This window comes from Grammomys surdaster, unplaced genomic scaffold (genome assembly GCF_004785775.1).
Source record: "Grammomys surdaster isolate TR1022 unplaced genomic scaffold, NIH_TR_1.0 128, whole genome shotgun sequence".
Lineage (NCBI taxonomy): Eukaryota > Metazoa > Chordata > Mammalia > Rodentia > Muridae > Grammomys > Grammomys surdaster.
Genome location: NW_021604586.1, coordinates 6,297,564 through 6,311,262, shown reverse-complemented (window position 1 = coordinate 6,311,262; position 13,699 = coordinate 6,297,564). Strand labels below are relative to the sequence as shown.

The following is a 13,699-nucleotide window of genomic DNA, read 5'->3' as shown; positions in this document are numbered from 1 at the left end:
CCCAGCAACCACATGGTGGCTCACAACCATTTGTAATGGGGATCCAATGCCCTCTTCTGGTATGTCTGAAGACAGTGACAGTGTACTCACATACATGAAATAAATAAATAAATCTTAAGACAACAACAACAACAACCAAAAAACCCCACTCTATTGTAAGAACAGGCACGGGTCATTTACCAAGGTCAAAGCCTGCAGGGCATCACAGAAAACACCAGCAAGATGGATGGCCCCAACAATGTCTCACTCATTCATGGTGACGACACACTGGGCCTGCCAGAGTACAAGGTGGTCTCAGTCTTCCTGGTGCTCCTGGTGTGCACCACGGGCATCGTAGGCAATGCCATGGTGATCCTGGTGGTGCTGACCTCCCGTGACATGCACACACCCACCAACTGCTACCTGGTCAGCCTGGCTCTAGCGGATCTCATTGTGCTGCTGGCTGCAGGGCTGCCCAATGTCTCTGACAGCCTGGTGGGGCACTGGATCTATGGACACGCTGGCTGCTTGGGCATCACCTACTTCCAGTACCTAGGCATCAATGTCTCCTCCTGCTCCATCCTGGCCTTCACTGTGGAGAGGTAAGTGCCCATGGGCTACCCATGCCCTCTTCCTTCCCCTTGTCTTTCTTAATGGGAATCCTGGGAGTATGGATTTTAGCTGGAATTCCTGGTAAATTAAGGTCCCTCTGAACAGAAGGGGAGCTGAGCCAATGGGAGGTGCTAGAAGAACCAGCCCAGATGCAGACATTTATTCTGCTTATGTAGGGCATCAGAGAAAGTCCTGGCCTTCATCTGAGTCTAGATTTCCCACCTGGAACACAGGCAGTTGGATGGACCTTCCCACCACCCCCACTACGGGGGACTGAACCCTGGGTCTTCCATGGACTAGGCAAGCCGCATCTCTAATCTTTTTTTAAAAAGTTAAAGGAGACAAGGACTTGGTAAGGCTGATTATAAGATCATGATCCTCCTGCCTCAGCATCTTAAGAAGCTGAACTAACAGGCCTTCACTGCTGTGCTTGGCTATGGAGTGTCTCTTAAGTCTACTCCAGCTTAGTTTTGGGTTCTTCTTTTTTGGTTTTATAATACAGGGTTTCTCTGTGTAATAGCCTTGGCTGTCCTGAACTCTCTTTGGAGACCAGGCTGGTCTAGAAATCACAGAGCTCCACCTGCCTCTGCCTCCCAAGTGCTGGGATGAAAGGCGTGCCCCACCACCCACAGCCTCAGTTTGCTTTTCTTATTTGCTTGCTTGCTTGTTCATTTTATGAGAGGGGGTTTCATTTTGAAGGCGTACTAGAATAGCAAACTGTCCTTGAATTCTCTTTGTAGCTGAGGCTGGCTCAAACTCACAGCCTTATCTCCTGAGTCCTGGAATTACAAATGTACCACCACATCTTGCTTAGCTCTGACTGTAACACCCCAGAGACAAATGGTCCAGTGGTTGAACCTGCTAATGCGAAGCCTGAATTTTGGGTCAAATTCAGCTGTACTGTTGGCAGGAGCTGAGGCTTTGAACTCAGGAACTAGTTAGGGCTTCCCAGAATCTGAATAGAGCCCAGACCTAACACATTCAAACAATGAATCATCTTCTTCTCTAATACAAATATGTGCTTGTCTGGGGACAAGTCAGGATGTCTCATCTGAACCATGTGATTGTCCCCAGGGGCCTAAGGGTGAGCAATAAAGGGACCTGCCTGTGACAGACATACAGTCTGACCCCTGCCTCTGGTGGAGGGTAGCACAAAACACGTTGACTATACGTGGTCTCTTTAGATCACGAAGGTGCCTTTAGAAGGCATGGGGATCACAGGAAGGGACATTTCTAGATTGATCTATTCCTCTCCAGGGGCTGGCTTTGCTCAGCCTGTCCTTGAAGTGTCCTTGCCCTAAACCTCTACAGCCCTCTACTTCTGACCTTTCAAAGTAAAGCTCAGCCACTACTACCTAGATAAGTCTCAGCTTGGGACAGTAGTCCCAGACATACGGCAAGCAGTCCTTAGGAGCCAACACGCCTTGCTGCTGTCCCACAGGTACATCGCCATTTGCCACCCAATGAGAGCACAGACCGTGTGCACCGTGGCCCGGGCCAAACGGATCATCTCAGGCATCTGGGGGGTCACGTCCCTCTACTGCTTACTCTGGTTCTTCCTGGTGGACCTCAATGTTCGTGACAACCAGCGCCTAGAATGTGGCTACAAGGTGTCCCGAGGCCTCTACCTGCCCATCTACCTGCTGGACTTCGCTGTCTTCTTCATCGCACCCTTGCTGGGGACCCTCGTGCTCTATGGGTTCATCGGGAGGATCTTATTTCAGAGCCCCTTGTCCCAGGAGGCCTGGCAGAAGGAGAGGCAGCCCCACGGGCAGAGCGAGGGTGCATCAGCCAACTGCTCCAGGTCCAACAGCTCCACATCCTCCAGGAAGCAGGTTAGGGGTCCTCCTGGGTACAGGTGGGGTTGCGTGTGAGGAGAGTCATGGGGAGAGGCACAGATATGCAAAAGAACGTAAAATACACAGGGTGTAACTCAGAAAGCAGATAAGTGAAAGTCACTTGGTCCCCATTTGTTAGACCATCTGTCTGTCTGTCCATCCATCCATCCATCCACCCACCCATCCATCTATCCATCCACCTATCCATTTATCCACCCACCCATCCAACCACTCACCCACCCATTCAGCCAGCCACCCATCCACCCATCCACCCACCCACCCATCCAACCACTCACACACCCATTCATCCATCCATCCACTCACCCACTCATCTATCCATTTATCCACCCACCCATCTATCCATCTGTCCATCCATCTGTCTGTCTGTCTGTCTGATGTGACGCTGGAGAACATCAGTGAGGGGGACAGTTCAGGGGCTTTGCTGACAGGTGACAAATAGATACAGCTCTGAGCTTGGCAAGGGAGAAACCCAAGCTGGGGGCATGGAAGTGGTCCAGGAGGAGGAACAGCCAAGGTTGAGGTGAGGTGTCAGGCTGAGCAGAGAAGGGACTTTGAAAGGGGAAAAGTCATAGTGGGGACCCTATCTGAGTCCAGGGACTTTGTAACAGAAGGGGGTGGTGACCGTCCTGGTGCTGTCTGAGGCCCAGTTCTGAGAGATCTCCAACCCTTTGGTTTTGGTGTCTAGCGCATTGGCAACCCTGTTGTCAGCAACCCTGTTGTCAGCTTTCCCCATGCCTGGTGGGTGTCTCAGAGCCACGCCCCACCTTAGCCACGCCCCACCTTAGCCACGCCCCACCTTAGCCACGCCCCCGTCTTTCCTCTCCGTAGGCCACCAGGATGCTGGCGGTGGTCGTGTTGCTTTTTGCAGTGCTGTGGACCCCCTACCGCACACTGGTGCTGCTCAACTCCTTCCTGGCCCAGCCTTTCTTGGACCCCTGGGTCCTGCTGTTCTGCCGTACTTGTGTCTACACCAACAGCGCTGTGAACCCTGTCATCTACAGCCTTATGTCACAGAAGTTCCGGGCGGCCTTCCTGAAACTGTGCTGGTGCAGGGCAGCTGGGCCACAGAGACGTGCAGCGTGCATCCCCACCAGTAACTACAGTGCGGTCCAGGAGACCTCGATAGGAACTGAGAAGATGCAGCTGGGCTCCAGTGAGGTCACAGGTCCCATAGCAGCTGGTTCCCTGCATTGCCAGCAAAAGCCCCACTTCAGTGTGCCCTGAGGACTCCTGCCTGGCCCCTGACTCCACTCCCTGGGTTGGCTTACTCACTGGCCTAGCTGGCTGGCATCTGCTCTGAGCACAGCGAACGATCAGGAGAGGGGCAGGCAGCAGCTCCTTGCTTCTGGGTCTCCAGAGATTCCTTTACCATGAAGGAGGACACTGGAATGCTCTCAGCTAGACCCTATGTGTGTAGTTCTCTACTCTGAAGTGAGGCCAATGAGAACAGACAGGAGGCCGGAGGCCCAGCCTTCACTGCCTGTGGGATCAACCCCCTTTATCTGTTTCACTCAGCACTTTAAGCATCTTTCAAGGGTGTTACCGAAGGAATGTTCTTCCAGGCTTTGATCTTATCTGTCCCTTGGTGAGCCCATGCACATAGGTCTCAAATGTGGTCACTGGACAGTGGGGGTTACATAGAATGATTGTCTGCCAGTCACACCGGCACCCAGGCCTGCTCTGTGATATTCATCCTCAGCCCCGGCTCTCTTTCCCGTCTTCCCTAACAGTGGGAAACCCCGCAAGAGACTCCACCAAGCAAGCTCACCCACCGCAGATGTCCATGAAGGGGACCATCTGTCTTTCCAACAGCCATCAAGAAGCCACCTCTACCTCCTCAACCCCAAATGCGCAAGCTGGGCTCTCTGAACCCACTTCGCCAGGGGCTTCCCACCTCAAAGACGAGGAGGTAGGAAACATCTGTGCTGGGGGACAGCCCCATCACTGCCTGCAGGACCACTGGCTAAACCTGAGGACAGCAGACCTCTGCATCCTGCCCTGTAAATGTGGTCAGTGACCCTATCTTGGTCCTGGGACCCCAAGGCTGAGAGACACAGTAGCAAAGTCTCAACAAGCAGGACTGTTCACTCTGTGACTGGAGACCTCAGGAAGACAGGAATTGGGAGGATGCTTGGTGGTGGTGGTGGGGGGGTTTGGCCCAGGTGACTCAGCCTATTCAAGCAGTTTCTGGCCTCCTGGCTGATATGGTCCTAGTGACTCATTCCTGCTCTAGGGACCTGGGGTGCTCCAAAATAGATGTGGCATTTTAGGGGCTCTGCTAGCTGAGTCTGGGCTGATGGGGCAGGTCATTAAGAACCTCAGGAGGTAAGCCCACACAAAGGTGGGGATGTGCTCAGGGCAGCCGAGCCCTATCTCCGGCCTCCCCGTGTCATTCTCTGCAGCCTGAGAGGCACACGCTCTAGAAGGCCACACACCAGGCTGGCTGTGCTGGGCCAGCACTTGCTCCGTCTTCTACCTGGGCAGGCTGGATCTGCCACCCTTTGATCAGGTTTTTCCTGAAACACCCCAGGGGATCTTTCTTCAAAGATGGCCCTTTACCCCTGTGACTCAAAACCTCGGAGTTCTTCCTTACCACACCCAGGTGACATACAGGTGTCCCCTAGCTGAGAGGCACATTTCCTAGAAGCCCACCCGCCAGGCTGGCTTGCTGATGTGGCCAGACAGACCTGACCCTCAGCTCCTGCCCTGTGTCTTGCACCGTTGTCTGAGACGAGAGCTTATGTCCACTGGGAAGTAGTGCGGGGGGAGGCAGCACAGATGTGGGGGACAAACACGGAGGTACGGCAGGATAGGCGCAGCCATGGTCTCCCATGCTGTCCCGCCTGCCAGTGTGAGCTGCACATGCAGGCACAGCTCAGATGTGTGACCTCGCCCCATGGCTGTGCTCTGGATAAATCCACCATCCTTGTTCATGGGTCTCCTGATGTCAGACACGCCAAAAATGTTCCTGTCCTATCTCGTCTTTCCTAGTTGACTGTTCCCTTGAAGCACAACATTGTTACCAACATGACTGTGTCACGTCTGTTGGGGGTATATAGCAGCCATTGCCTCGTGTCACATGACAGGCTCACACTGGCCTGTGCTTTAGTTAAGCTAGTCCACGTTGCTGACAGCCACGTGATGAAACCCACAGGTATGACCGATGTCTGCCAACTCTATACACCATCCTTACCCTGTGCCTCCCAGTGGCACCTGAGCCCTGTGTCTGGCCCTCCCTGAATACTTCTCTCTCTCCTGGTGTCACAGTGAGAGTTGGGTCCTCGGTTCTTGTACCACCTCAAGAAAGAATTCAAGCAGCCCACGAACAGTATCGGAAGCTAAACTGAGCTGTACCCCCAGGCCCAGTGAATGTTCACTGAAAGAATGGAGCCATATCAAGAGAGGGGTCACCTAGGGATCACCCAATGTGGAGCTGGAGGATGGCTTTCACTGCTCCAAACTTTCCCCTCCTGACCCTAGGGTAGATTCTGGAGCTTGATGACCCCAAGGACTTTGTAACTTGCTGTGCAGTGCACATGTCTCTACCTAGAAGTCACCCGCAAAGTCCACCAGAGTCCGGATGCCAATGCTACTGGCATGGTGCGTTGAACTTTAGTTCACAGGAGCTGGGGGCTGGATCACTGAATCTAGTTCTTGTTCCTTATTGTATGCACCAAGAAGCAGCTGAAGCAACCTTACCCGTGACGCTGCACAATGCTCCGTTCCCAGGATCCTGAATTTCAACTCCTCCGCGTCCCACTCACATCTGGCTAAGTGCATAATCAGTAATGTCACTGTGCACGGGCAAGTGACAGAATTCTGCTCATCCCCAAGTATGGGCAGAGACACCGGCTATCAGTCTGTAGATGCCTGAAGAGGAGATGCCCACTCAGCTGGACAGCTACCCAGAAAGCAGCTATCTGTAGACCCTGGGCTCTGCAAGAGCCTCACAGTGCATAGCTCAGTTCCTGGGACACCGGGGCAGAAGTCTCTGTCAGACGTGGACCTAAAACATCACATCATGACAAACAATCTCCGGGAGTTTTGTGTCGTGCTGCTACATGCCTGGTATGCTCACTTTCTCGAGTGAACTTTGGTCCTGTAGGGCCCAGCTCAGGTTGTGGCTAGGCAGAGTTCCTGAGGTCACAACTGTGCCATCCTCTGAGACAACTGTGCTTCGGCTCCGGGCCCAGCTGTTGCCTAGCTTAGCTTCTCTTTGTAGCCTACAAGGTCAGTGGCCAATCCCACTCTTGGCTTGGAATGTTCTGTTTGGCGGAGTTGCTGGTTGGCTGGTGAATGCTTTCTAGGCCTATGGTGTCCTGTCATTCTGGAGTTTCTCCTTTGAGTGGTGGCCTTAGGATCTGGGGTGGGATGAAGCAGGCCACCGGCCCCATGGGTCTTGTAAAGGTTTCTGATGTTCAGTCACGGTGGATCCATGCCTCAAAAGCAGTCTTATTGGGTTATACCGAACACCATGGAGAATAAGATCCATGGATCAGACCTCCAGGGTCCCTCTGGCTCTGAATCAGACTCTCCTTTACACGTGTGGCACGATTTCTGTCCTGAGGCAGCTGAGAACCCATGAATGGAAAGATTGTAGAGAAAGACACGGGCGACGTGAGCCGCCTTTGGGACTGCCTAACGGTACTCATTGCAAACGCATGCATTTGCGCACGTGTAACATAAAGTCTTTTTTTGGTTTTTTGAGACAGGGTTTCTCTGTGTAGCCCTGGCTGTCCTGGAACTCACTCTGTAGACCAGGCTAGCCTCGAACTCTCAAACTCAGAAATCCGCCTGCCTCTGCCTCCCAAGTGCTGGGATTAAAGGTGTGAGCCACCACTGCCCGGCGCAACATAAAGTCTTTTACATACGCATGAGCTGTGCTTGGAACAAGTCTTTTGTATGTTTTCCCTGGAGGCCAGGTGACCGTGGATATCTGTTCAAAAGGTTGGGTTCTGGAACCTTCTCAGATCACAGTAAACTACAGATACCTTGTTTCTCTCCCACAAGATTCAGGAACCTCCAGTTCCTCCATGGTCAGGCACACACACCCTCCCCAGTCCCCAGTCACTCAGGATCATCCCTGAGAGATGCTGGTCTATTTCATGACATGACGGCCTCCCCCATCCTCCCTGAGGAGACCGGATGCTTGTTCAGGGCTTTCCACAGACAAGCAGATCCAGCCTGTGAGAAGTATGGTCTAGAAACACAGTAACTAGCCTAGCAGCCCCATTTGTCACCTGCAGTCCATCGAGAGCCACCCAGGTGACTGGAAGGCCATCGGTATGAGTGTCGTGGGATTAGAAGGAATAGTGTTGGCCTTTCTCACTCCTCTGAAGCTTCTGGGAGCCGAAGGTGCTAGAAGACAGAGTATCGACTGAGTTTTCTCTGAGTGCCAAAGGCAAATAGGAGTCAAAAATAAAAAAAAAAAACAAAGTTAAATTCTTGCTGGTGGGAAAGGGGAAAGGGGTTTCTATTTTTGTAGTGATTTTACTCTAGACAACCTGGCGTGTTAGGTTCTTCCCATGCTGTTTTTTTTTTTTTTTTCATTTTTAATGTTTTATATATGAGGTTAAGTCTGTGCTCATGACCGCAGTACCCTCAGAAATCAGAATAGGGCATTGGATCTTGGATCTCCTGGAGCTGGAGTTACAAGTGGTTGTGAGCCACCCAGTATCAGAGCTGGGAACTGAACTCAGGATCAGCCTCTGCAGAAGTAGCAGCAAGTGCCCTTAACTGCCGAGCCATTTCTCAAGCCCTCTGTGCCGGTTTTGTGAATCTTTTTTTAAAGGCAGGGTTTTGCTATATGGACCAGGCTGACCGTGAACTCTAGAGCCTACTATCTCCAGCTCGTGAGCACTGAGATTGTAGTCACGTATATATAAGCAGTCACTGACTATACGGAGGATATTTCTCAAGGACTTAGCTCCATTTCCGACCGATGATCAAAAGCTGGGGTTCTGTCTCCCAGTGTCTGGCAAGGGGAGCTCATGAATGGCACAGGGCAGGTCAAATGTCAAGGAACAGAGGCACAGGAAATAGACAAAGTGCCTGGCCGGGTGGCCCTCTGTGTTCCAGTTTGTTGTCTCTGGGGGATGGGGATAGGAAACAGGAGGCACAGTGCCCCTCATGAAGCATTGCTAGGACACTTCAGGGAAAAATGGCAGCTAAAGGGGACCACGGAAGGTTGGCCCAGGATGAAGTGCAGGGCAGACACCTCATGGAGGACTCTCAGCAGCCCTGCCCCAGCCACTGAAAACGAAAGCAGCCAGTGCTGTCTGGTTTGACTCCCCTAAGACCAACTGGAACAGAAGACAGAAACAGCTGCTGCTCTGGGGGAGGGGAGGATTTGATTTGGGAGGAGGCAGGGAAGGACAAGATGTGAACATAAGGTACAATATGGAGACTGTCACACCTGACTTGGGCCCATTGGGGACCAACTATGAGTTTGTCCCCAACATCCTCCATGGCATTTGCAGTGACCTCCATCTTGTGGCAGAGAAGAGCCACGTGACTTAAGTGCTAGGCACTCTCACATAACAAGTGGTTGAGTGGGACCCAGGTAGGTGGTGGGGCACCCAGAGAATCCCCAATAGACGCCAGAGCCACTGAGGTCCCCGGAGCGCCGGAGGCCACTGTGATGGTGGCTACTCAGGAAGCGAGACACTTGATGGGTGTCCCTTAAGAGGCTTGTGAGTGGCATGAGGAATTGACTCTCAGCTCCCTCTTTCAGGTGTAGAAAGCTGGACTAACCCTGGTCACACCCACCGAGGACACCAACTGCATCAAATGTTGGCAGATCAAAACTGAAACCCAGGCCCCAGGAAGAGAGGAAGCTTGCCTGTCATGCTTAGTAACGCTGTCCTAGTTCCCATTGCCTGATGCTTGCAAGAGTGGTGGTCCAAAGAGCCAGATCCCGGGATCCTTGGGGTGCAGACTGCTGGTCAAGTTGGAACTGCATCTACACAGTACTGACAGGTTTCGTAACTCCTGAAAGTCATCAGGGTTCCTGCTCTCTCTAGATGGTTAAGGAAAAAATCGCATATCCTGTGCTAGCCCCAAAGGATTCAAAGGTCAAGGTGGAAGGAGCCCCAAGGGTTCAGTCACAGGACTCTCTGCTCCGTGTATTTCTAGTTTAAGTGAAGAAGACCAGAATCCAGACTGAGTCCCGCTGCCTGGACTCAGTACTGAAAAAGCCGCTTGGGGTGAGGCAGTGACCAGGGGACCCACTTCAAAATAATGAGGAGATGAGAAGAGGAGGTAGGGAGGACCCTACACGTGGAGGAAGAACCAGGAGTTCTCAGGGGTCTCTCTCTCAAAGCCACCAGGGCTTTGGTGCTTCACAAGGGACCGGGTTGGCACACAAGGGCTCTCAGTCCTCATCTGTGTTCCTGTCAGCCGCTCCAGGCACCAGCTGGCTGACACCTCTAGACACACTGGTTTCTGTCTCTCTCTCAAGGCCTCCCTAAATACCTCTCGCAGCCCAGATAAAGAACAAAAGAAAGCACTTCCCACTGGGTCCCACGGGTCCCCACCTATGTCTACCCCAGGCTCAGTCTGCAGTCTCCCATTGACTCTGCCGCCCACCCTCCCCCTAAGCTAAGCAGCCAGCCTCTCCTCACAGCCAGCTCCTCACAGCCGTCCATTCTGCATGCGCATAAATTATCTTTTAATTGAAAGGTTATAAGCTCTTTAATCTTGCTTATTGTAGCTGAGATGATGTATGTTTGTACAGCTTTATTGAATAATGAATGTCCTTGCCTCCCAAATGCCCATTTAATTTGCTTTACAGTGGCTTTATGTGGGGTGGGGAAAGAAAGGCCCTATACTCGAATTGCCTAAACACTGTGGCTCCAGGGGCTAGGGGATGGATGGCTTAGTCCGTAAGATGCTTACCATACAAGCATGGGAGCAGAACCTCAGCGCTCATGAAATGTTGGTGTGTATCTGTAATCCCAGCGTTGGGAAGGGAGAGGCAGGATTAAATAAAAAAATAAAAAAATAAATCTTAAAGAAAAATAAAGGACTGGTTAATCTAAAACTTGTTCTCAAAAACCAGCAGGTAGATAATCAAACACAGGACACAACCGTGCTAATGCCACTGGGAACACTCAATGATTCGGCAAGATGTCTTCTCACTCTCCATGTCCCGAGGGCTCTGAGACAATCTACACAGCTTACCTGGCCTGTCCCTTAGTGTCCCGAGGGCCTGTGGTTACAGGATCACTGACCCGATATGGGTCTGTCTCCAGGAGCCCTGCCTCTGTCACACAAAATAAAGGCTGCACACGAACCACCAAAGTGCATGACAGAAAACTCCAAGGCCCCTGGGTAGCCTGTGGCTGTTGTGACAAATGACCACAAACCAGGGGCTAACGCAGTAGGCACTTCCTCCCAGGCTGTCTGTAGTCTTTAAGTGTGAACTCTAAGAGGCCAGGCTTCTGTGAAGGCCTGGGAGGCCTGTCTTATCTCTTAACTCCTGGCGACTCCTCCTCCGCTGGCTGTCCACGGCTCCAGGCTCTTCTCTCCTGGCAGTCACACCTGTGTATCCCTGTCACCTGATCTTCTTGCAAGGGTGCCTGTCATGGTAACTGGAGACCATTCTCATCTTACCTGTTTCATAGCTACAAAGTTCGCTAATGAGGTTGTGGCTACAGCTACTGGGTTAGGACTGGAACACAATGTCTCCCTTGCACAGGAGCCAGAACACTCTCTTGATATGTTCAGAGGAAGTTTGCCCATATCTCTGCCACCAAACAGGGTTATACCCTCCCAGTGATCTAAGATGTTCAACATGCCTCAAACTGAGGACCTAGCCTTCGACATATAGGCCTTTGTGGAAAACAGTCACATTCCGTCCCTCAGCTGAGGCCATATCGTTGCCAGCAGGCATGGCTTTTCTAGTTTGCATTTTAGGGATAATACAAAGCCAGAGAGGTGGACGGGCTCAGCTAAGTCCAGGAGCTGACAGCACCAGGCTTCTAGCAGACATAGGACTCAGAGCTGTCAATGAGCACACATAGGCAGACAACATACTTGAGTCAGAGATTGAGGTCAGCCTGGGCAACAGAACAGGAACCTATATGCATAGTCTAAAATAAAAGAGAAAGTAAGAAAAACTGACAGACATACTCATGAGCTAACAAGTAGTTAAACGAATGTGGTCACTCCACACAACTGACAGCCATGCAGACTAGGAAAGAGCAAACATGGCCACTCTGCACAGCTGAGACCCATGCAGACAGAAAAGAACAAGGATGGTCACTACACACAGCTGAGAACCATGCAGACAGAAAAGAACAAGCATGGTCATTCCGCACAGCTGAGACCCATGCAGACAGAAAAGAACAAGCGTGGTTACTCCACACAGCTGAGAGCCATGCAGATGGGAAAAGAACCAGGCGTGTGCATGCTCAACACAGAAGATCCAAGCTGGCACAGCACTGAGAACCCATGGCAGGGACCGCAGGTGAAAAACCCCTCAACAGGAAAAACACCCATGACAGAAGCCTCCGAAACAGAGAGGTCTCCAGGTACCTAAGGGCCGGAAGAAGGGCTGGGAGACGTGTCTGCTCGTGAGCTCAGTGACCTTGTGCTACGGTGGGAAGGTTGTGGACCTAGTTATAGATGAAGGCTGTACAACATTGTGAATCACTAAATATTACTCACTTGTGTGTGCTGAAGAGGAGAGAGAGGTATTCTGGGAATTTCATCTCAAGAACAAGGTAGATTTCTGGGCTGTGGTGGTGGTGAGCTCCTTAATCCCAGCATTTGGGATGCAGAGGCAGGAGAATCTCTGAGTTGGAAGCCAGCTTGGTGTATACAGAGTAAGTTTCAGGATAGCCAGGGCTACACCCTGTTTCAGAAACCAACCATCGCAACAACAAGAAGCTAAGAACAAGATGCACCAAGAGACGGCTGAGGGACGTGAGCTGTGTGATTCCCCTCACAACGAACTTGTAGCACATTCCAGTGACTTTAGCTTACATTGCAGCTCAGGGACCCAATCCTCTCTGATGGACTTAGGCTGAAGCCAATTCTGTCAGCCCCTGTGGCAGTGTTTGGTGACCCCCCAGTGGCACTTTGCTTCACTGAGACAAAACTGAGAGAATGTGCCTGGGACCTTAAAGTGGGTTGAGACTTTCACAGTGTAGCAAACACTGCAGATTGGGTATTTTCTGGTCCTAGAGCAAGAACCTTGGGCCTTTTTGTGCTGCCTGGCAAGCACCCCAACACTGAGTCACACCCCAGCCCTCAACAAACTCTGTAGAGGAAACCTCAGCTCAGTTTTGGGTGCAGCAGGCAGGCCGTGCTCTATAGGCCACTGGCTAGGCAGCCTCTCTGATTGTTAGGCCTGGGTATGGCCCAGAGCAGTTACTTGGCTCAGACAGGCTCATCTCCTGCCTTCTCTAAGCCTCTGAGAAGTTCAGACTTAGGATGCCAGCCCTGCTGCCTCGCTGTTCTCCTGGCTGAGTTTAATGTCATGTGACTCTGAGTTGTAAGCAAGAGATAACACCCAGGACCACATCTGAGGGCCTCTGGCTCTGAGAGGGCCAGGTCAGAGGGTTGCCTGCCACTGCTAAAGTCCACTGTCCTTTGCCTAGGTTATCCCAGAAAGGAGCCAGAGACCCTGTCCACTGCCTTTCAGGTAGGGTCAGAACTCCTGGCCCTGGGCTAGCCTCAGCTGCCCCTAGGGGATCTTCGTCTGTGACATCAATTGTGGGCAGCTAGATGGCCCTGGGAGGCAGAGAGGAAGGAGCTACCCACATGTCTAAGGTGTAGACACTGGGCAAGGCAGTGCCAAGAGAAGCCTGGGTTCAGACGAGCTTGGGGTGGGGAAGGGTGTGATCTCCAAGGAGCCGCAGCTAAGATGGTGGTGGTCAGGGCTGGGGAAGTGGTGCACTTTCCTGACCTTCTGACACTTTGGAGAGACACAGGTGATGAGTAGGCACGAGAATCTCTCATCTTCTGGCAGTGGGGTAGGAACTAGGGATCCAGGGTCAGCACCACAAGCTTCAGCTTCAGAGGGAGATGTGGCGGGCTGGCTTGGTGGCCTGGTTTGGCTCTTACCCCAGGTCCCCACTGAAGACTTTCCTCGTGTCTAAAGGAGACAGGCCTCAACACCTCCAACAATTCCGGAAGGTGAAAGTTTCAAAGTCTTGCTATTTATTTTACTTATATTTTTGTTTCTCGTGTATGTGTATGTGTGTGTGTGCGTGTGTGTGTGAGAGTGTGTGTGTGTGTGTGTG

General features: G+C 52.0%; 1 protein-coding gene across 1 annotated transcript; it reads left to right on the top strand.

Moving 5' to 3' along the window:
• The first annotated feature begins 214 nt into the window (after positions 1 to 214).
• Positions 215 to 3,674, top strand: LOC114608710 (thyrotropin-releasing hormone receptor-like). The gene is made up of 3 exons (XM_028752717.1): positions 215 to 581; positions 2,033 to 2,426; positions 3,279 to 3,674. Exons 1-3 carry the CDS (start codon positions 223 to 225, stop codon positions 3,672 to 3,674), a joined length of 1,149 nt encoding a protein of 382 aa, XP_028608550.1. The 5' UTR covers positions 215 to 222.
• The last annotated feature ends 10,025 nt before the right edge of the window (positions 3,675 to 13,699 follow it).